Source organism: Eschrichtius robustus, chromosome 15 (genome assembly GCF_028021215.1).
Source record: "Eschrichtius robustus isolate mEscRob2 chromosome 15, mEscRob2.pri, whole genome shotgun sequence".
Lineage (NCBI taxonomy): Eukaryota > Metazoa > Chordata > Mammalia > Artiodactyla > Eschrichtiidae > Eschrichtius > Eschrichtius robustus.
The window spans coordinates 46,001,166-46,024,226 of NC_090838.1; the positions used below are offsets into that span (position 1 = coordinate 46,001,166).

The following is a 23,061-nucleotide window of genomic DNA, read 5'->3' on the forward strand; positions in this document are numbered from 1 at the left end:
ATTAAATAAATATTATTTTCCTTAATTTTATGATACTTATATAATACATTACATTTATTTCTATATGTCCCACACTTCTGTATTTTGATCATTTAATTAATACACTTTGTTTTAGGATTTCCTGGGAACTAGATCAGCATCATAACTTGTGGTTTCTTTGTTAGTGTAGAATTTTAATGTTTAACAAATAGTAAATTTTACTTGGTGAAATTTGTTTTCCTATATGATAACAGTATATATCTCAATTTGTTCATCTTGTTTTATATATTCTAATACACCTTTATAGTTTTATTTACATATAGCTCATAAGTCTTTATAATTTTCTTTATAACTGTCATGGGCAATTCTGTTAAGTTTATCCATCACCTCTTTTTTTTTTTTTTTTGAATGGAATTTCTTTCCTTTTTATTACCTTATTGAGCTGGTGGTTACCAGGATAAAGAAAGCCCCTAATTATGGTAAATTCATTATAAACCCGGTCACTTTGATAAACCCATGGGATAATAAATTTAAACATATTTCTTAGGATTTTTATATATGCAATGCTTTCTGCAAATAATCACAGTTTTCTCTCTCCCTTTAGTGTACCATTCTATTGGCACAAAGCAAATACCCACTAAATGGCAGTTGCCGTTTGTGTATTAAAAAGAATATTAGGTGAGTCAGGAAACTTGAATCCTACTGTCAGTTCCTCAACTAAGAAAGCCATCTGTGAAGCACCTTCTGTGGGTCAGGCACCATGCTAGGCACTTTACATAGTCCATCTTGCCTAAGGCTTAGAGTAAGCCTACAGAGTATATATACTGTTACATATCATAGGTAAGAGAACTGATAAGTAAATTTAGCAGGTATAGAAGCCAAGGCTGGCCCATGCTAGGACCCCAATAGCAATGAGAAATGGAACATGGAAGTGTCTAACTGTGGCAGTCTGTGCGTGAAAGGCCATGGGCCGGTGGCTCTGGAGTCCTTGACCTGGCAGGTTTTTTCACTCCCTGGGGACAGCACTGACCACTGAACTTTGGCCAAGGGTCTGAGGAACTAGGGAGGCATGAAGAAGCTGCATCAGCTCACTTTCATCCTTATCTTGTACATACGCTTCACACTTCCTGCTTCCGGGTCACACAGTAAACGTGAGTGAAAGCAGTCCTGAAGGAAGTCTGTGTTCCCCTTCTCACCAGCCTTTCAACCCAGATCAGCCTTTTGAGGTCTGGCTTAGCTCAGTGGGTTAAGTAATTTGTCCAAGATTATCAGTGAGTGATGGGTAAGTGGCTTGCTCCACAGCCAGTGGTCTTGCGGTGTGGTTTGGACAGGTCATTTCACCTCTCTGCTGTAATTCCCTCATCTGTATAGTGAAAGAGTCAGATAAATAATCCAGTTCTGACAGGCAGACTGTTGGTGAATACACCTTATACGCTTCTTCAAGACTGCAAATTCCTCAGAGACTATACTTTCCACGTTCTTGAATCACTCATATTACTTTGCACATAACAAATGCTCAATGAATATTTGTTGATGCAGAATGAATGAATGAATTGATCAATCAATTGAAGAAAATAGTCTTAATGTTTTTCTTTTTTTTTTTTTTAATATTTATTTATTTATTTAATTTGGCTGCACCGGATCTTAGTTGCGGCATGCGGAACCTAGTACCCCCAACCAGGGATCGAACCCAGGCCCCCCGCCTTGGGAGCACGGAGTCTTACCCACTGGACCACCAGGGAAGTCCCTCTTAATGCTTTTCTCACAAGAGATTTTCAATGCTAGAACACAGGATCCTGCAGGGGCCCCTAAAATCTCATTTCACATTTCAACTGTGGAATCTTTTATAAAGATAGCATTTGTCATGAGCCTTTTTATAAGAAGATGCTTAGCAGGGGTCAGCTTGTTTTCATCTGAAAAGAATAAAGAATTGAGGTTAGGAAAGCAGGAAGCCTAGAAAGGAGCCGGGTTGGGAGCTGTGGTAGGTAGACTTTCCTCTAACAAAGCTGTTTTGGCTGTTTTTATCTTTGTGCTGCTGTTCTAGCAACACTATGACAAAACTGTGACTATTCAAACTTAATAAGACTAGAGCCTGTCCAAACTGTGAGGAGCATACCTTAACATCTCTGTTTGGGCATGCCGTAGAAAACTACCAAATCTTATGTTCTGTCTATAATTTAAACACACAATGTTTTAAATGCACCCTTAGAAGATATAATAAAATTACTTGCATATTATTTAATAGTGTGTTCTCTTTTTATGCCAAAAAAAATCCAAAGGAAGCTACCCAGCCCTCAGGAGGCATAGAATCTGTGGATTTTGTAATTACTGATTTTAAACTTAAAATCTCATTGAAGTCACTAGTTAATATTTCTAAATCTTTATATCTGAAAACTTCTGAGCATATATCCCAACAACCTTCCTGCCCCCTCCGCCATCCCCAGCCAAAGCGGGGAGGGAGGGAAGACCTGTACTGCCAATAGTTACAAAGGTTATTTCTGGAATAAAAACAAGGAGTTGCAGCATGCACAAGTGTCTGGTTTTGTCTCTTGAGCTTTACAAAGACCAGCATCATACTGAGACTATAAAATTATTGTTCTCTGAAACTAGAAGAAAAATCTAGGAAAATTAAGCATTTTTGTTGAAAATTACTGAAATGTCAAATTTTTTAAACTAAGTTTTTATATAAAAGGAAGCATACAGAGGAAAAGCTATAAGGAGTCAAACTGTTTTTTATGAGCCACAGTATTTGCAGGAAAAGAAAACATTACAGAGACCACACCAGTTTCTCTTAACATGGATACAAAGAAGAATCATGTCATCAAAGCAGCAGGTTTGTGCTGCCACAGTAAAGATCATCGGTGGTGCTTTCCATATCCTTCAACTAAACCAAAATACCTACATTCAGTTGCAACCTGAGAAACAGGCAATAAAGTCACAAATGTCTTTACTTTAAAAATTTTTTTTTACCACTTTGTAATAGTGTTTAGTTTTATTGTCCCAGAACAGGAAAATGAAAACATCATGTTGATTAAATTTTTGTAATAACTTATTCATTATGGGCATAATTTTTACATCGTCAGTGTTATTTCAGTTTGCAAGAAGAGGTACAGGGCTCAATTACAGAAAATGTCATGGCAACCTGAACTGAGATGGTCCTGAATTCTCTAGACTGTGTTTCAGGTTTCCTAATATTAAAGTTCTGTGCAAGGTAAGGTACGAAAGAAGAAAAAACACCTCATCTAAACAAGCTTGCTCTTAATAAATACAACGATAAAGTTTCTTTTGACCTTGAGTTAAAATGATCCAGCTCTACTGGACGACTCTAATGGGGCTGCTCTTTTGTATTTATTCAGGTTAAATTTCAGATGAGCCCTTGAATTGTGTGAGCTCAACTATAATCTCTAAAAGAGAGCCAGACTAATGTGAACCTGAATCCAAGTGTACTTTTCCAGTTAACATCTGACTACTTGGATCTCATCTGTCGCGTTTTCTCACTATGTCACTCCCAACCACAGGAAACTGAGGACTAGCTCTCACTAGGAGAAACTGATAGCTCTCAGAGTATGGATCAGCTTTGTAGGTATTTAACAATCCTTTTTCTAAGGAATATCAAGCTCTGAGAAATGATTAAGCAGATTTATAGAATCTAACATATTAAGCAAAATCCATTTAGGAGAATTTGGAATGTCAGCATGTGCTGTCTTATAACGAACATCCAAGCCCTGCCTGGTTTGCCTTATAGAGTATTTATAAGGAAAAAGTAAGTTCCAGTTTAATGTAATTTTTTATTGGTTAATATTTAGTCAAACAATAAAATGCAACATTAAGCATATCCCTAACTATGTTTAGTATAGTAGTTTACATAGCAATTGTTATGGGTTCTATATTTATGTATCATACATCTTTTTCTGGAAAAAAAAATTGAAGCTGGCTTAAATAGCTTACATGTTTGCCCTTTCTATCGTTGGGAGAAATTAAAGAAATTATAAATGCCCTAGGTATACTCTTTTTAATATTTACTCCCTCTAATCATCCTCTATGTGCACCTTGACTATTCATTCAGAAATACAGCTAGGTTCTCATCTTTTCAGAAAAAAATCCACATCCTTAGCAAGCTGTACAAGACCCTTCACCATCTAGCCATGGCCCCAATAATCCATTTTAATCTATAAGAATCTCCCACTCAAAATATCTGGTGTCTCCATGTTGTTAGTTCAGATATTTCAGCCACTATTTTCCTTTGTTCATAACACCTCATAAATATGTTAGTCTAACAGTTTTCAATATTATAAAACTTATTTACACACGGGGGAAAAATCACTTCTTGCATTACCACATTGGAGTTACTAAACCATTGAAAAGACTTAATACCATTGGTAAAATATTACGTAGTATTTAACTCTGGATGTCATTACCTCCCAGCAAGATAAATTGCCAATAAAATTTCAACATTCATTGTAATGACTTTGACTTTGATCATAAAAGCCAAGTTTTATATTTCGATCTGTGTTCAGATTGTTCTTTCCCATAGGGAAGAGAAAAAAAAAAAGAAATGTTTTATTCCCTTAGGCATTTTTCAAACTCATTCATAATCTTTTATTAATTTAAAATTGATACATATTCATTGGAGAATTTTGAAAATAATTTGAAAACAAGCAAAGAAAAAACGAAAGAAAGGAAACTACCCATCTTTCAGGAGATACCCACTATTACCACTTTTTATGTCTTTCAAATATTTTTCTGTCAGTATATTTTTTTTTTTACAAAAGTGAGGTCATACTATATACTGCAAAACTATACTGTTTTGCAACTTGCTTTTAAAAAACTTAATACCATATATTTTTTAAAATTTTATTTATTTATTTATTTTTGGCTGCGTTGGGTCTTTGTTGATGCACACGGGCTTTCTCTAGTTGTGGCGAGCAGGGGCTACTCTTCGTTGTGGTGCATGGGCTTCTCATTGCGGTGGCTTCTCTTGTTGCGGAACACGGGCTCTAGGCGCGCAGGCTTTGGTAGTTGTGGCACGTGGGCTCAGTAGTTGTGGCTCACGGGCTTAGTTGCTCCGTGGCATGTGGGATCTTCCCGGACCAGGGCTCAAACCCGTGTCCCCTTCATTGGCAGGCGGAGTCTTAACCACTGCGCCACCAGGGCAGTCCCCCAAAAACTTAATACCATATTAAAAATGTCTTTTTTGGTAAAAATTCATCTTCATAATTTTAACAGCTATCATTCCTTTATCTGGAAATACAGTAACTTATTTAACCAATTCCCAATTATTGGACATTTAAATTGCCTGAACTATTTTCCTGTTACATACAATACAATGTACATCCTTGCGGCAAAATCTCTACGTACATCCTCAATGATGCTTTAGGATAAATTTTGAGGAGTAGAATCACTGAGTCACATTTTTAAAAGTAATTTTTATTGTAGTATAGTTGATTTACAATGTTGTGTTAGTTTCTGCTCTACAGCAAAGTGAATAAGTTATACATATACATATATTCACTCTTTTTAAGATTCTTTTCCCATATAGGTTATTACGGAGAATTGAGTAGAGTTCCCTGTTCTATGCAGTAGGTCCTTACTATCTATTTTATATATAGAACTGTATATACATCAATCCCAATCTCCAAGTTTATCCCCCCCTTTCCCCCCATAACCATAAGTCTGTTTTCTACACCTGTGACTGTATTTCTGTTTTGTAAATAAGTTCATTTGTACCATATTTTTTTAGATTCCACATGTAAGCGATGTCATATGGTATTTGTCTTTCTCTGTCTGACTTACTTCACTCAGTATGACAATCTCTAGGTCCATCCGTGTGCTGCAAATGGCATTATTTCTTTCTTTTTCATGGTTGAGTAATATTCCACTGTATATATGTACCACATCTTCTTTATCCATTTCTCTGCTGATGGACATTTAGGTTGTGTCCATGTCTTGGCTATTGTAAATAGTGCTGCAATGAACATTGGAGTGCATATATCTTTTCGAATTATGGTTTTCTCCGGATATATGCCCAGGAGTGGTATTGCTGGATCATACGGTATTTCTATATTTAGTTTTTTGTTTTTTGTTTTCTGTTTTTGCAATTGACAAGGAAATTTAGTTATTTCTGAGATATACATTTTAAAGTAATAACTAGAATTATGACTTTTAACATTATACCAGAACATACAAGATTTTTAGAAATTTCATGTAATGTCTGAAATATTTATATTAACATATTTCCATACAAATAACCCAAAGAAAGTTTAGTATTAGTTACTTCTGTTGGTTTGTTTGTTTGTTTATACTGCAGGTTCTTAATAGTCATCGATTATATACACATCAGTGTATACATGTCAATCCAAATCGCCCAATTCAGGACACCACCATCCCCACCCCACCGTGGTTTTCCCCCCTTGGTGTCCATACGTTTGTCCTCTACATCTCTGTCTCAACTTCTGCCCTGCAAACCAGTTTATCGGTACCATTTTTCTAGGTTCCACATACATGCATTAATATACGATATTTGTTTTTCTCTTTCTGACTTACTTCACTCTGTATGACAGTCTCTAGACCCCATCCATGTCTCAACAAATGACTCAATTTCGTTCCTTTTTATGGCTGAGTAATATTTCATTGTATATATGTACCACATCTTCTGTATCCATTCATCTGTCGATGGGCATTTAGGTTGCTTCCATGACCTGGCTATTATAAATAGTGCTGCAATGAACATTGGGGTGCATGTGTCTTTTTGAATTACGGTTTTCTCTGGGTATATGCCCAGTAGTGAGATTGCTGGATCATATGGTAATTCTATTTTTAGTTTTTTAAGGAACCTCCATACTGTTCTCCATAGTGGCTGTATCAATTTACATTCCCACCAACAGTGCAAGAGGGTTCCCTTTTCTCCACACCCTCTCCAGCATCTGTTGCTTGTAGATTTTCTGACGATGCCCATTCTAACTGGTGTGAGGTGATACCTCATTGTAGTTTTGATTTGCATTTCTCTAATAATTAGTGACGTTGAGCAGCTTTTCATGTGCTTCTTGGCCATCTGTACGTCTTCTTTGGAGAAATGTCTGTTTAGGTCTTCTGCCCATTTTTGGATTGTGTTGTTTGTTTCTTTAATACTGACCTGCGTGAGCTGTTTATATATTTTGGAGATTAATCCTTTGTCCGCTGATTCGTTAGCAAATATTTTCTCCCATTCTGAGGGTTGTCTTTTCGTCTTGTTTATGGTTTCCTTTGCTGTGCAAAAGCTTTGAACTTTCATTAGGTCCCATTTGTTTATTTTTGTTTTTATTTCCATTACTCTAGGAGGTGAATGAAAAAAGATCTTGCTGTGATTTATGTCAAAAAGTGTTCTTCCTATGTTTTCCGCTAAGAGTTTTATAGTGTCCGGTCTCACATTTAGGTCTCGAATCCAGTTTGAGTTTATTTTTGTGTATGGTGTTAGGGAGCGTTCTCATTTCATTCTTTTACATGTAGCTGTCCAGTTTTCCCAGCACCACTTATTGAAGAGACTGTCTTTTCTCCATTGTATATCTTTGCCTCCTTTGTCATAGATTAGTTGACCATAGGTGCGTGGGTTTATCTCTGGGCTTTCTATCTTGTTCCATTGATCTATGTTTCTGTTTTTGTGTCAGTACCATATTGTCTTGATTACTGTAGCTTTGTAGTATAGTCTGAAGTCAGGGAGTCTGATTGCTCCAGCTCCGTTTTTTTCCCTCAAGACTGCTTTGGCTATTCGGGGTCTTTTGTGTCTCCATACAAATTTTAAGATGATTTGTTCTAGCTCCGTAAAAAATGCCATTGGTAATTTGATAGGGATTGCATTGAATCTGTAGATTGCTTTGGGTAGTAGAGTCATTTTCACAATATTGATTCTTCCAATCCAAGAACATGGTATATCTCTCCATCTGTTTGTATCATCTTTAATTTCTTTCATCAGTGTCTGATAGTTTTCTGCATACAGGTCTTTTGTCTCCCTAGGTAGGTTTATTCCTAGGTATTTTATTCTTTTTGTTGCAGTGGTAAATGGGAGTGTTTCCATAATTTCTCTTTCAGATTTTTCATCATTAGTGTATAGGAATGCAAGAGATTTCTGTGCATTAATTTTGTGTCCTGCAACTTTACCAAATTCATTGATTAGCTCTAGTAGTTTTCTGGTGGCAGTTTTAGGATTCTCTATGTATAGTATCATGTCATCTGCAAACAGTAACAGTTTTACTCCTTCTTTTCCAATTTGTATTCCTTTTCTTTCTTTTTCCTCTCTGATTGCCGTGGCTAGGACTTCCAAAAGTATGTTGAATAATACTGGTGAGAGTGGACATCCTTGTCTCGTTCCTGATCTTAGAGGAAATGCTTTCAGTTTTTCACCATTGAGAATGATGTTTGCTGTGGGTTTGTCATATATGGCCTTTATTATGTTGAGGTAGGTTCCCTCTATGCCCACTTTCTGCAGAGTTTTTATCATAAATGGGTGTTGAATTTTGTCAAAAGCTTTTTCTGCATCTATTGAGATGATCATAATGTTTATATTCTTCAATTTGTTAATATGGTGTATCACATTGATTGATTTGCGTATAATGAAGAATCCTTGCATCACTGGGATAAATCCCACTTGATCATAGTGTATGATCCTTTTAATGTGTTGTTGGATTCTGTTTGCTAGTATTTTGCTGAGGATTTTGCATCTATATTCATCAGTGATATTGGTCTGTAATTTTCTTTTTTTGTAGTATCTTTGGTTTTGGTATCAGGGTGATGGTGGCCTCATAGAATGAGTTTGAGAGTGTTCCTTCCTCTGCAATTTTTTGGAAGGGTTTGAGAAGGATGGGTGTTAGCTCTTCTCTAAATGTTTGATAGAATTCACCTGTGAGCCATCTGGTCCTGGACTTTTATTTTAGTCTCTTAGGATGCTTTGTATTTCTGCAGTGTCTATTGTAACTTCTCCTTTTTCATTTCTAATTTCATTGAATTGAGTCCTCTCCCTCTTCTTCTTGATGAGTCTGGCTAATGGTTTATCAATTTTGTTTATCTTCTCAAAGAACCAGCTTTTAGTTTTATTGATCTTTGCTATTGTTTTCTTTGTTTCTATTTCATTTATTTCTGCTCTGATCTTTATGATTTCTTTCCTTCTACTAACTTTGGGTTTTGTTTGTTCTTCTTTCTCTAGTTCCTTTAGGTGTAACGTTAGATTGTTTATTTGAGATTTTTCTTGTTTCTTGAGGTAGGCTTCTATAGCTATAAACTTCCCACTTAGAACTGCTTTTGCTGCATCCCATAGGTTTTGGATCGTCGTGTTTTCATTGTCATTTGTCTCTAGCTATGTTTTGATTTCCTCTTTGATTTCTTCAGTGATCTCTTGGTTATTTAGTAATGTATTGTTTAGCCTCCATGTGTTTGTGTTTTTTACGTTTTTTTCCCCTATAATTCATTTCTAATCTCATAGCGTTGTGGTCAGAAAAGATGCTTGATATGATTTCAATTTTCTTAAATTTACTGAGGCTTGATTTGTGACCCAAGATGTGATCTATCCTGGAGAATGTTCCATGCGCCCTTGAGAAGAAAGTGTAATCTGCTGTTTTTGGATGAAATGTCCTATAAATATCAATTAAATCTATCTGGTCTACTGTGTCACTTAAAGCTTCTGTTTCCTTATTTATTTTCATTTTGGATGATCTGTCTATTGGTGTAAGTGAGGTGTTAAGATCTCCCACTATTATTGTGTTACTGTCGATTTCCTCTTTTGTAGCTGTTAGCAGTTGCCTATTGTATTGAGGTACTCCTATGTTGGCTGCATATATATTCATAATTGTTATATCTTCTTCTTGGATTGATCCCTTGATCATTATGTAGTGTCCTTCCTTGTCTCTTGTAACATTCTTTATTTTAAAGTCTATTTTATCTGATCTGAGTATTGCTACTCCAGCTTTGTTTTGATTTGCATTTGCATGGAATATCTTTTTCCATCCCCTCACTTTCAGTCTGTATGTGTCCCTAGGTCTGAAGTGGGTCTCTTGTAGACAGCATATATATGGGTCTTGTTTTTGTATCCATTCAGCAAGGCTGTGTCTTTTGGTTGGAGCATTTAATCCATTCACGTTTAAGGTAATTATCGATATGTATGTTCCTATGACCATTTTCTTAATTGTTTTGGGTTTGTTTTTGTAGGTCCTTTTCTTCTCTTGTGTTTCCCACTTAGAGAAGTTCCTTTAGCACTTGTTGTAGAGCTGGTTTGGTGGTGCTCAATTCTCTTAGCTGTTGCTTGTCTGTAAAGCTTTTGTTTTCTCCATCGAATCTGAATGAGATCTTTGCCGGGTAGAGTAATCTTGGTTGTAGGTTCTTCCCTTTCATCACTTTAAGTATATCATGCCACTCCCTTCTGACTTGTAGAGTTTCTGCTGAGAAATCAGCTGTTAACCTTATGGGAGTTCCCTTGTATGTTTTTTTGTTGTTGTTCCCTTGCTGCTTTCAATAATGTTTCTTTGCCTTTAATTTTTGCCAATTTGATTACTATGTGTCTTGGCGTGTTTCTCCTTGTGTTTCTCCTGTATGGGACTCTCTGCACTTCCCGGACTTGGGTGGCTATTTCCTTTCCCATGTTAGAATTTTTCGACTATAATCTCTTAAAATAATTTCTCGGGACCTTTCTCTCTCTCTTCTCCTTCTGGGACCCCTATAATGCGAATATCGTTGCATTTAATGCTATCCCAGAGGTCTCTTAGGCTGTCTTCATTTCTTTTCATTCTTTTTTCTTTTTTCTGTTCCATAGCAGTGAATTCCACCATTCTGTCTTCCAGGTCACTTATCCGTTCTTCTGCCTCAGTTATTCTGCTATTGATTCCTTCTAGTGTAGTTTTCATTTCAGTTATTGTATTGTTCATCTCTGTTTGTTTGTTCTTTAATTTTTCTAGGTCTTTGTTAAACATTTCTTGCATCTTCTCGATGTTTGCCTCCATTCTTTTTCCAAGGTCCTGGATCATCTTCACTATCATTATTCTGAATTCTTTTTCTGGAAGGTTGCCTATCTCCACTTCATTTAGTTGTTTTTCTGGGGTTTTATCTTGTTCCTTCATCTGGTATATAGCCCTCTGCCTTTTCATCTTGTCTTTCTGTGAATGTGGTTTCTGTTCCACAGGCTGCAGGATTGTAGTTCTTCTTGCTTCTGCTGTCTGCCGTCTGGTGGATGAGGCTATGTAAGAAGCTTGATGGGAGGGACTGGTGGTGGGTGGAGCTGAGTGTTGCTCTGGTGGACAGAGCTCAGTAAAACTTTAATCCACTTGACTGTTGATGGGTGGGTCTGGGTTCCCTCCCTGTTGGTTGTTTGGCCTGAGGCAACCCACAACTGGAGCCTACGTGGGCTCTTTGGTGGGGCTAATGACAGACTCTGGGAGGGCTCACGCCAAGGAGTACTTCTCAGAACTTCTGCTGCCAGTGTCCTTGTCCCCACGGTGAGCCACAGCTGCCCCCCGCCTCTGCAGGAGACCCTCCAACGCTAGCCGGTAGGTCTGGTTCAGTCTCCCCTGGGGTCACTGCTCCTACCCTTGGGTCCCGATGCGCACACTTCTTTGTGTGTGCCCTCTAAGAGTGGAGTCTCTGTTTCCCCCAGTCCTGTCGACGTCCTGCAATCAATTCCCACTAGGCTTCAAAGTCTGATTCTCTAGGAATTCCTCCTCCTGTTGCCGGACCCCAGGTTTTGAAGCCTGACGTGGGGCTCAGAACCTTCACTCCAGTGGGTGGACTTCTGTGGTATAAGTGTTCGCCAGTCTTTGAGTCACCCACCCACCAGTTATGGGATTTGATTTTACTGTGATTGTGCCCCTCCTACCATCTCATTGTGGCTTCTTCTTTGTCTTTGGATGTGGGGTATCTTTTTTGGTGAGTTCCAGTGTCTTCCTGTCAATGATTGTCCAGCAGCTAGTTGTGATTCTGGTGTTCTCGCAAGAGGGAGTGAGAGCACGTCCTTCTACTCTGCCATCTTGGTTCCTATATTTAGTTTTTTAAGGAACCTCCATACTATTCTCCATAATGGTTGTACCAATTTACATTTCCACCAACATTGTAGGAGGGTTCCCTTTTCTCCACACCTGCTCCAGCATTTATTGTTTGTAGATTTTTTGATGATGGCCAATCTGACCAGTGTGAGGTTGAATCACATTTTATTTATCTAATTAGGGAATACATGCTAGATGTACAAAAATTCAAAAGGAGCAATAAGATATTCATTGAAAAATAAGCCTTCCTCCTTGCCTTTCCTCCAGATATTCTTCTCCCTCCTGGAAGGCAGCTACTTTTAGTAGTTTTCATTTATTTTTGCAGAAATATTTCACGCATTTATAAGCTTTTACATATAAATCCTTCAGTATGTATATTAAGAAATTGGTAAAATGGTTTCAATAGTGAAATTTGCTTTATAATTTTATATGCTAGGTAATCATAGGCACAAAACTTTCTACAATAAAGCAACATTGAGTTATTTCAGTTCTGTATTATCCCTTAATTTAGGTTATAGTTTTATATAATAATATGTCATTTATCAACTACCGTTAATATTTTTATCTTCATGGTATACTTTTAAAACTTTTTATTATAGAATGTTTCAAACACACCTGAAAGTAGAATAATACAATGAAGCCCCAAGTATCCAACTAGTATGCACATTTTAAGTCTTTTAATAAACAGTGCCAAGTTTTTCTCTATAAAAGTTTTTTACTGATTTATGCTCCTATCTACATATGAGATTTATATTATCTTCATTTTTGTACTGTTGAATTTTATAGCTGCTGCATCCAGTGTTATAGGTATATGTTTTTAAGTAAGAGTAACTCGGTGGCAGGGATGGAAAGTGATGGGAAAAATAAGGCATAGTAACTTTTGTTGCAATAGGACAATAGCTTTAATCTAGCACAGTAATGCCAGTCAACTTAGTGTCGCTTCCTGGTTCAGTGTGTTTGGAAGAATGATGAGAACAGATGCAGGATCTGTGGGGAAAAGTGCTAGGATTGATTAACAATGTCTACTACAGAGAAAGCGGGGAGGACTGTTGGCATTCGAGTCATATAGTTTGCTGATTCTGCTTTAGCTTATAAGCATAGCAGCATGCTTTTGTAGCATTCTTTTGCTTAGCAGCCATAAAAACCAATTTGGCTTATTAAAAGGTGATGAGACATTTCTGTGTACCTATAGATTCCCCAATGCCTCCTGTCATATTGACAGGTTTTCTTAAAAATAAGTTGCTCTTTTTTTTTTTTTTTTTTTTTTTTTTGGCTGCGTTGGGTCCTTGTTGCTGCACGTGGGCTTTCTCTAGTTGTGGCGAGCAGGGGCTACTCTTCGTTGTGGTGTGCGGGTCTCTCATTGCAGTGCCTTCTCTTGTTGTGGAGCATGGGCTCTATGCGCATGGGCTTCAGTAGTTGTGACATGCGGGCTCAGTAGTTGTGGCACGTGGGCTTCAGTAGTTGTGGCGCATGGGCTCAGTAGTTGTGGCTCGCGGGCTCTAGAGCACAGGCTCAGTAGTTGTGGCGCACGGGCTTAGTTGCTCCGCGGCATGTGGGATCTTCCTGGACCAGGGATCGAACCCGTGTCCCCTGCGTTGGCAGGCGGATTCTCAACCACTGCACCACCAGGGAAGTGCCATACTTTGCTCTTTTGAAATGAACTCAGTGATGTTGGAACATATGTAAAGAGGATGCTGCAGCATGATTAGGGGAGCAAGTGCAGGGGTTGTATTGTTAGAAGCAGGAAAAGATGACATTTGTCCAGTCACACAGCTTTACCTGGCTCCAAGCAGGAGCATGGATTTGTTGAAGTCTGTGGTGTGGTTTGTGGTCACGGAACAGAGAAGCTAACTGACCCAGAGTGAATCAAACCCCAAATCTTATCATTTTAAATTCCATGTTCTCATTTACTGAGCTAACCAGCCAAAACAAGAGTAAACTATAAACCAACATAAAGTATATCAGGTATTTGAGAACTGCTTTTTCATAAACCAATGGATTGGTAAATCTGGAAGGCATCTTGGAGATCATTCAGACCAGGCTTTGGCAAACTACATCCCAAGGGCCAAATACAGCCCACTGCCTGTTTTTGTAATTAGAGTTGTATTGTAATACAGCCAGGTCCATCTGTTTATGTATTGCCTGTGGCTGCTTTTGCACTACAACAGCAGAGCTGAATAGTTGTGACAGACTATACTGACCACAAAGCCTGAAATATTTATTATCTGCCCTTTATAGAAAAAAATTGCCAACCTCTTATTTAAACCAAACTTTTCATTTTAGAGACGTGGAGATTGGGAATCAAGTAGGTAACTTGAGAAAACAGCTGGCAGAATTCCCCAAATCTCCAATGTCAGGATCCAGAGCTATCATCTCTTAAGATTTTCGTAAGATAGAGAGCATTTTTACATCTTCTGGAAGCCCTACTCTACCTTCTTAGGCAGGGTGTCACTCCCTTCTCCACTGCCTTTCAGGCGTACGCAATGAAGACAATGAAAACGCCTTCCTCTACTCATACAATACCTCACACGTTCCTTAATCATTGCATTTATCATGCTGAATTATAATCATTTGCTTTTCCCACTAAATTCTGAGTTCATTGGAGGCAGGGACCATGCCATATTTGTCTTCGTAACCCCGATTACAGAATAGATATCTAATAACTATGTGCTCAGTGGTTTGCATTTGCCACTTCATCTTCTTCTGTGGCTATTTTAAGGTAAACTTCAACTATTGTGAAGATAAAATGCAAACATTGTGATTTATAATTTTCTATTCCTGACCAACACCCCCCACTGAGATCCGTCAGTAGGAGATGTCCAGAGCCAAATACTATGGATAGAAGGCAGAAGTCTCAAATATTTTCATTGTATTTGCTAAGTAATGGCCTCAGAGCCAGTCTTGACCTATATTCCTGGCAAACGGACAAGAGCCTGATGTAAATCAAGGGCAATGAGGATGCAAAAGAGATGAAAGATGTTTAGAATCAATGGGACATTATGGTTGATGGACTGTGCATGGATGTTGAGGGTCAGAGACTCTCTAGATTCTGTCAAATTTCAGAATGCAGGAGGAAGTGAGTGGGAAGGGGGTATAGGGTGTGGGTGGAGGTAGATACGGTACAATCAAGTGGGGAGATTCAGTGGACAGTGGATTATATGAATCTGGAACTTTCATGCTAAGTCCAGGTTTAGATGAAATCATTCAAAGAGTAGATAGAGATTAAGAGAGGAAGGGATTAGGAGCAGAAACTCAGAGATCACCAAAGTAAGGACTGAACACAGTAAGAGGAACTCCCACTGAGAAGGAACCCCTGGAGACGTAGGAGGAAGACAAAAGTTGGTGTCCTAGAAGCCTAGGTGGAGAGGAGAAATGCCAAGTAAAAATATTTTGAGGGAAAAAAATATATGATGCTTTGGATTTAGTGATTTGGAGGTGTCTGATAACCTTTTGTCTATCCGATCAATCCTTTCACATACTGGCAACTGGAAATATTTTGGAAGTAAAGGAAAACTTTTCTTATATGTCAGTCACTAAAAGTATAAAGCTGGTAGGAAAGATGATTTGCTTTTACACAAATTTGTTCAACAACTACCTTTTCCAGAATATGTGTATCAAATGAGGATTTATACTTCCATTATCTCAGGCTTTTAATGAGTTCTAATAAAAACCCATTTGTGCTGTTCAGATTATACTCCTCTCCAAATGGACGACTTGTCATCATCTGATATTTTATGCTGATTTGAGTACTTTTATATGATGGGCCTAAAATAAAACAAAAACCTTCTCAATACATAAAATCATGTACAAATGGGAGACGTCTTGAGCTAGAATATCTAAAATCTTTTTTAAAAGGTTAAAAAGCAATGCTTATTTAGTGTATGGTAACAGTCAATAAGTATTTGTTGAATGAATGTGTAAATAAATAAATGGTATATTCTCCTATAATTTTTCAACTATATATTGTGGTGATTTTAAAACAAGTCCACAAATTCTTTGACACTCCTCTCACTAAAAGTGGGGTCTAATTCCCATCCCCCTGAATAGGGACCAGTTTTAGTGACTGGCTTTTAACAGATAGAATGCAGTGGACCTGACCCTGAGAGTCTTCCAAGACTAGGTTAGAATACACAGCATGCATGGCAGGGGTGAGTTCTCCCCGCTAAGCTCTGTCCACATTGTAGACTTGTAAGCAGGATAAATATTGTTTAAGTCTCTAGGTTTGAGGGTAGCAACCACAGTAATGGGAACATTCCCTAATTGGAGCATCAGCTATATGTTGCCATGAGATTATTATTGCTTGATCGCCATGGAGAACATTATGATCCTTTAGCACATTCCCATCCTGGCTAATTCTCTCTGTGGCGAGGGGGCATTCTTGCAGTCACCTACTACTCCAGTAGCCACTGGGTAGAACAGCCTTCACTTCCTTTACCTTTCCTAAATCTAGGGGAAAATATCAGAAATGTTGCCTTCTAAACTTGAAACAAGTAAAATCACCTCTTTCAAAGCAAACTGCCTTAAGATGGGGTTTGTATACATGATATAATAAGTGATAGGTTTTTCCTTGTCTCTGCCCTAAAAACAAGGACGTACTGGAATATGTTTCAGTATAATCAGAGAGTATCCTCAGGACAGGAACAAAGTAACTGTAAAGAAAACCACAGCCTCATTAACCTGTGTGAGGCAGTGATGTGGTAAGTGAAAAATGGTGGGTGGTGTAGAGTTTTTTAAAGGTGATCGATACAACCATTTCAATGTTTTCTAGGGAAGAAGGTTTTATCATTATATATTTTCTAGGCCCAAATATGCCTAAACTAGAGAAAGAACAATCTATTGCAATTCTGTCTCATTAGCGTGCTTCCCCAATTGGAAAATTCTTGTATAGATGGATGATATATTTGACAAATAGAGAACCCAATATAAATGAATACATGGTATTGTATTTTTATAAATTGATCTCCTATGAATTTGGTTAGTATGCATTTGTTCCCCTGAACTTGATCATTTCAGAGAAAGCTTTTAATATCAATTTCCTAGACCACTGAAGACCACTGGCATCTCCACCAATGTAATGATGCCTCATAGGATTCTATAGGAAGCTGCTAGCTAGTTTCTTTCTTTCTTTGATGTAAGTTTAGCTACAGCAGGAAATGGTGTGTGATTAGAAGAGGCTCCCAAACATAAGTCCTCATCTGGATGACTGCCAGATCAAATAGTACTTTCTAGACCCAGTGTCAGGGAGTCTGGTTTCTTCCGCAGCAGGACCCATCTTCTGGCTTTAGCTTCATAGTTATAACTTCTGAGACCTCAGACTTTTAATTCTATTCAAATGTAAACATACCACTCTGGTGAGTTTAGATTTACATGCCTAGTTTGAATGGCCTCATCTGCAAGTCATTTGGAAAACTAAATATGACAGCCGTTTACTATATAAGTAGCTTTCAATTCAAAAGAGGGAGATGTAATTAATTAAACTGCATTCTGATTCTAGTACTACACATTCTTTAATCATTTTATTAATCGCTTCAGAGAAATCAAGCAATTTTAAACTGCAATATTAAAATTATGTAGAATTTTACCTTAGAAGAGGGGGGAATCATTACATCTGTCAACTTCTTCCATTAAATCCTTTTCTTTCTTCTCCCTTTTAGCCTCTTATCCTTCCCTCTTTCACTTTGTCACCTCCCACTAGATAGGTAACTTGGATATACAGATGATGTCCTTTTATTTGTCTAAGATTAATCCAGCTGTTAATAAATTAGATTTTTTTATGAAAAATACAACAGCTTTAAGTCATCCTACAAGCATATACTATTTAAATTTGTTATCAGGGTGACACCGCTTATGAGCTGAAATGGCCTTCTTACCTCCTATCATGAACCTCCCTATGAACTGAGTCACATGCTTACATTTAAAGATAAAACACCCTCCTAGGGGAAAATGAGAATGTAAAAATAATTTTTTTTTTTAAACCCTGGGAAGTTCAAAAAGATAAGCCATTTCCCTGAGACATCTCCATAAAGAAGAGTTTCACTATTTTATTTCCTGTTAGATATTTAAAGGTATTCTGAAAGCCCCCATCTTCAGGGTTAACATGTAAGTGCAGTAAGCTCTGTCACAGACGGTCCCTTTAAAACGCAGCCCAACAGTCTTCCATTAACATTTAATTTTTCTGATTTTCCACCTATCAAATCTCCTGCTTGATCAGTGGTACTTGGGTCATTAGCTGCCTCTCCATTCTACCTTCGAACTATTCTTTTGATTCAATTCCGCACAAATTATTTCAAAGTGACTGTCAGGGAGACGCTTTGTGAGTTCGTCTTTAAAGTCAGTGCAGGCACCTCTCGGCTGGCGGGCCTGGGAGAGCCGAGGCCCCCGTTCCTCCAGCAGCCGCAGCAAAGCGCTGCCCGCGGCGCTCCATCAGCACCACGCTCGCTGGAGGCTGCAGCCGGGTGGGTGCCCGCAGCGCCCACCCCGCGCTCAGCGGAGCATCCAGCCCGAAGCTGCCCTTGCCTGGGGGTGGCGGCTGAGAGTTCTCTGTCCGGTTGTTCAAGGCCCGGGTCAGGACGGCGGCCACGGAGACGGCTGCCCTGTAGATACATGTTTTTGTGACCTCAGAACGATGCGTGTCTCGCTGTAATGGAAAAGGTATCTAGCAAAGTCGGTTGTAAAACAAAACTCTATAAATAAATCTCCATATCCCTGTCCAATAATTTCCTTTATAAAAATCAAGGAAACAGCATCAAGGAGAAAAAGAAAAAAGCAAAACACAATCCTCGCAGCTTTATATGTTTAAACCTCACTTTGTTCCCAACATGACTTGAAGTGATTTGTAAGGCTATGTAAAACCGTAACAAGAGAGTGTACACTTACAAGTGGAAAAGGATAAAAAACAAGGGTGGAGACATAAAATAGAGCCAGGAACTAGGCTTTAAAAATTGTCTGAAATAATGGCCTCTGCTCTGGGCGGGTCACAATTTGGCTCTAAACTATCTAGTAGCGCTTTGTCAGCTAATGGCATCACCCCAACAATTCAATTTGCTTATGAGCATTTTGGGGGAGGTGGAGAGAGAGGTCAGGGTGAGGGGTGAAAATACAGGCGAGTCTGGCCAACTCCCTTCTCATTTGGCTCCATGTAGGAGTAGATTTTAACATATCGGGAACAGAAAACATCCTAGACCTGTGTCCTTAAAGCAATCCTCCTCGACTATTGTTCTTCTGAGGCAAGGCGCTTGTAAATACTGGAAGGCATTGAATTGAGAGCAGAGGCAGGCTTGGCATGCCAAAAACAGAACCTTAAAGTTGTGTAAAGCTGCTGTGTCTCTCCTCTCCTCCACAGTCAGACAGCTCAAGAGATTGATCTGTTCTTGCTGTCTTCATTTCTTCACTTCCCCCTCACTCCTAAAACCATTCTAATCCGGATTCTACCCCCCACCACGTCACTGAATCTGATCTTGCAAAGGTCTCCAAAGTATCCTTCAGTTCATCTTTTATTTGGGTCTCAGGAGCATTTGGAAGTTGACGTCTCTCTCCTTCTTAAAAATATTCTTTGTACTTAGTTTTCCTAATGTTGCAGGAAGGGGAATCCCTTTCAGGGTCCAAGAGTGGGCCCTTGTCTAACACTGGGAAATGAATTGTCTGAGGAGACACATGTGCTGACAAAGCAAGAGACTTTATTGGCAAGGGGCATCCGGGCAGAGAGCAGCAGCCTAAGGGAACCCAGGAGAACTGCTCTGCCACGTGGCTCACAGTCTCAGGTTTTATGGTAATGGGGTTAGTTTCCCAGTTGTCTCTGGCCAATCATCTTGCTTGGCCCATAATTGGTCTGACTCAGGGTCCTTCCTGGTGGCGTGCGCATCTCTCAGACAAGATGGGTTCCAGCGAGAAGGATTCTGGGTGGTTGGTAGGATATATTATTGGCTGGCGTCTCCTCCCTCCTTTTGGCCCCTCCCAGATTCTCCCAGTTAGTTTTTGGTGACAGCACCACATTCCTTATCAGGACCTCCTGTTGTGAGACAACTCATGCAAGTGGTTATCATCGTGCCTGGCCAAGGCGGACCATTTCCGTCAACAGTTCCCTAACACTAACACCACGCTTCGTGGTTATTTCCCTCTTCTCTGGTCATTCCTTCTACCCCTCCTCCATCTACTTCTCTTTTCCACCTGACCCTTCAATGTTGGTGTTCCTTGGGATTCTGTTCTAGTGCTGAAAAGAACTCCAGATCTGAGAGAGTTCACGAAAGTATTGCTGTCATACAGACCAGCAAAAATAATATTTCTCATCTTTTGTATCCCATAGTGTAGAGTTTCACGAAGTTCTTGTTAACCAAATAGCAGTGGTAGACATGGTATGTTGCCTTGCTCAACCTCTGTTCCAAATGCCTTTCCTTTACTGCAGACTCTGGAGAGCTAGGAGCTATGTTTCTCAGACTCCCTTGCAGCTAGAGTTTCAAATGTGATTTTGGTTTCATCAGTCAGAAGTCCTCGTGTGAAATTTGAATTTGGAACTGAATTGGGTGGGGAGAGAAGCAGTGGGACCTGAGTCATCCATTTAGCAGGTGAGGATCTAGCAAACATTACAAGGCTCTGGAGCCAACAATTCTGGTAGGGCCTTCATGACTCCTAGACTGCAGTTGGGGTAGTGTGTTCATAAATGCAGCGATTTTGGTGGCAGCCTCCTGACTTCTAGCAGCTCCCTTAATGGGCCTATCAGAAAAAAAAAAATTGTCCATGGTTTGGAAATGGAGATTAGGGGCTGTCTTTCAGGGAAGGTGCTGGGTATTGTCTAGTGGAGCTTTATGGAATTTTCAGGTGCTATACAAATGTTCACTTGATTGATTTTCTGTTGACCAGGTTATTTTACAACTCTGTAAGGTAGAAAGTTACTTGTAACAAACTACAGAAATGCAAACACTTCTTGTCCATAGCAAAGCAAATTAGTTTTTCTCTGATAGATATACAATCAGCTTTTGCCCTGAAAAAAAGATAATCGCAAACATTACTTTTTCATTGCCCTTGGAGTATACTAATGTAGGAACCACTAGCCACATGTGGCTGTTGAGCACTTTAACGTGGCACGTTTGAATTGAGATGTGTTGTAAGTGTAAGATACACACAGATTTCAAAGACTCGATATAAAAGTGTGTAAAATAGCGTGTTCACTTTATTTATTGTTTATATAGATTATATCTTAATATTTTGGATATATTGGACTAAAAATATGTTGTTAAAATTAATTTACCTATTTATTTTTACTTTTAATGTGGGTCCTAGAAAATTTTTAATTATACATGAGGCTCACATTACAAGGCTGTTGGACAGTGCTGCCTTGTAGAATTTTAACCAGCTTTGCATCTATTAGCAAGTTGAGTTCAGCATTCCTGATTGTATGCATGAATATATACATGTGTGTGCCTAAATTCGCCTTTGAACCAGACGTAACATCTTCCAGGTTCCCTCATTAATTAATGTGTTGAATAGAAATCTTTGACACATGTCATATTGTATTTGCATGAGAATCACAGTTTTAACATTTTATACTTTAGCAGCCAATTCTACAGAGTTGCTCCAACAGGGCCATCCAAATCTGTTCTTCCAGCCCTTCCAGTGATTTTGTAAGGACCTACTTCACTATATTAAATTCCATTGTAAAATAGCTAAGGTGGTTTTCATTACCTGCTACTGCACCCTGTCTGATACAATAGCTAAAAATTATTGAGTGCTTACTATTCTCTAGATATTGTGTAAAATGCTTTACACAGATTCTCTTGTTTAATCTTCATAACAACTCTCTGGGGTAGGCTATATACTCTCCTTTTTTATAGATGAGGCACTGAGAGTTTAAGAAAGTTGCCCAAGATGACCAGTTAAGAAGTGGTAACTGGATTCACATCCAAGCAGAATGACCGGAAAGTCCACTCTATTACCACTGTGCTGCCAGCACTTATTTTCTTTTTACAAAATGAAACAGAAGAGCATATCTGTCACTTTGTTGACCTGGAAACGGTGGTGTGGCAGAGAAACTAGAGGTTTCAATCATGCCTTCACTTCTTCTGCCTTCTCTGCATCCAGGCCCTTGATTCAGATTGGCTGGTTCTCAGAATCTCAGACATAGCTCATGCCTGGGTAGTTCTTCCAGACTCTCCCCCAGATAAGGAGGTTGAGTGACATGCTATTTCCCACTGCAGCTGAGAAGCAACTCCACCAAGAACAAGAGGTTTTACTAGTGGAATTGCATTGAAGTGTGTGACTTGGAGGCTCACAGAGCTTGCTAAGCAGGCTGTCCATCATCTTTGGCAAAGGTAGAGAACAATTATGCTATAATAACTACTTTTAAGGGCCTGCTGGGTGTCAGACATCACATTAGGCAATTTATATACATTCTCTTTAATCCTTTCAATAACTCAGTGAAGTGAGTATTATTATCCTATTTTAAAGATGAGGAATCTGGTCTCAGCTTAATTATGGATATCCTAGGATTCCCTTTATAATCACTGAACTCTTCACTAATCATGGGCTACATATCTAACAGAAACTTTAAACATTATATCAAAATACGTTCAAAATGCTTGTATTGATAATAAAGAAGTATATGATATTATTTGTCCACATGTAACTAAATAAGGAAACTTGCTAAAGAAAGGAGAATAGCAAAAATATTATATGCTATCCTTTCATTATTAATGCTAATTTGAAAGCTTGAAATGAGCAGACAACTCAATATTTTCCAACATGCATCACGTTAGCTTTTAATTCATTAGCTGTCTTTTCCTACTGCCTGCTTTCTTGCTGTGGTCTACATTTTATACTGGTGCTACAGAGCTTTGTGAAAGGATTATGCTGCCCCACTTTAGTCCCAGGAAATAGAACTGCTATGAATTATTAATAGTATTGGCTTTCTAATGCTTTAATTTCACCTCTTTGTTTTGGAGAAGGATATTAGTTAAATGGGATTTTTTTTTTTTTTTTTTTTTTACCACTCCAGGAGCTTACTACATTTTGTAGGAAATGCTGACTTGAGTTATAGAAAAGATGGCCTTATGTTGATTTCCACCTCTACCTGTGATGGATCCTCCAACCATTC

At 38.6% G+C, this 23,061-nt stretch overlaps 2 protein-coding genes across 2 annotated transcripts in view; one reads left to right on the top strand and one right to left on the bottom strand.

Moving 5' to 3' along the window:
* ACYP2 (acylphosphatase 2) overlaps window positions 1–23,061 on the top strand; it is a 179,760-nt gene that overhangs the window by 146,913 nt on the left and 9,786 nt on the right. The gene's annotated exons all lie outside the window — the stretch shown is intronic.
* Window positions 1–23,061, bottom strand: part of TSPYL6 (TSPY like 6) — a 41,131-nt gene that overhangs the window by 11,031 nt on the left and 7,039 nt on the right. Inside the window, 1 exon segment of the mRNA XM_068565116.1 lies at window positions 18,320–18,612. Within this exon segment, the coding sequence (XP_068421217.1) occupies window positions 18,320–18,612 (293 nt within the window).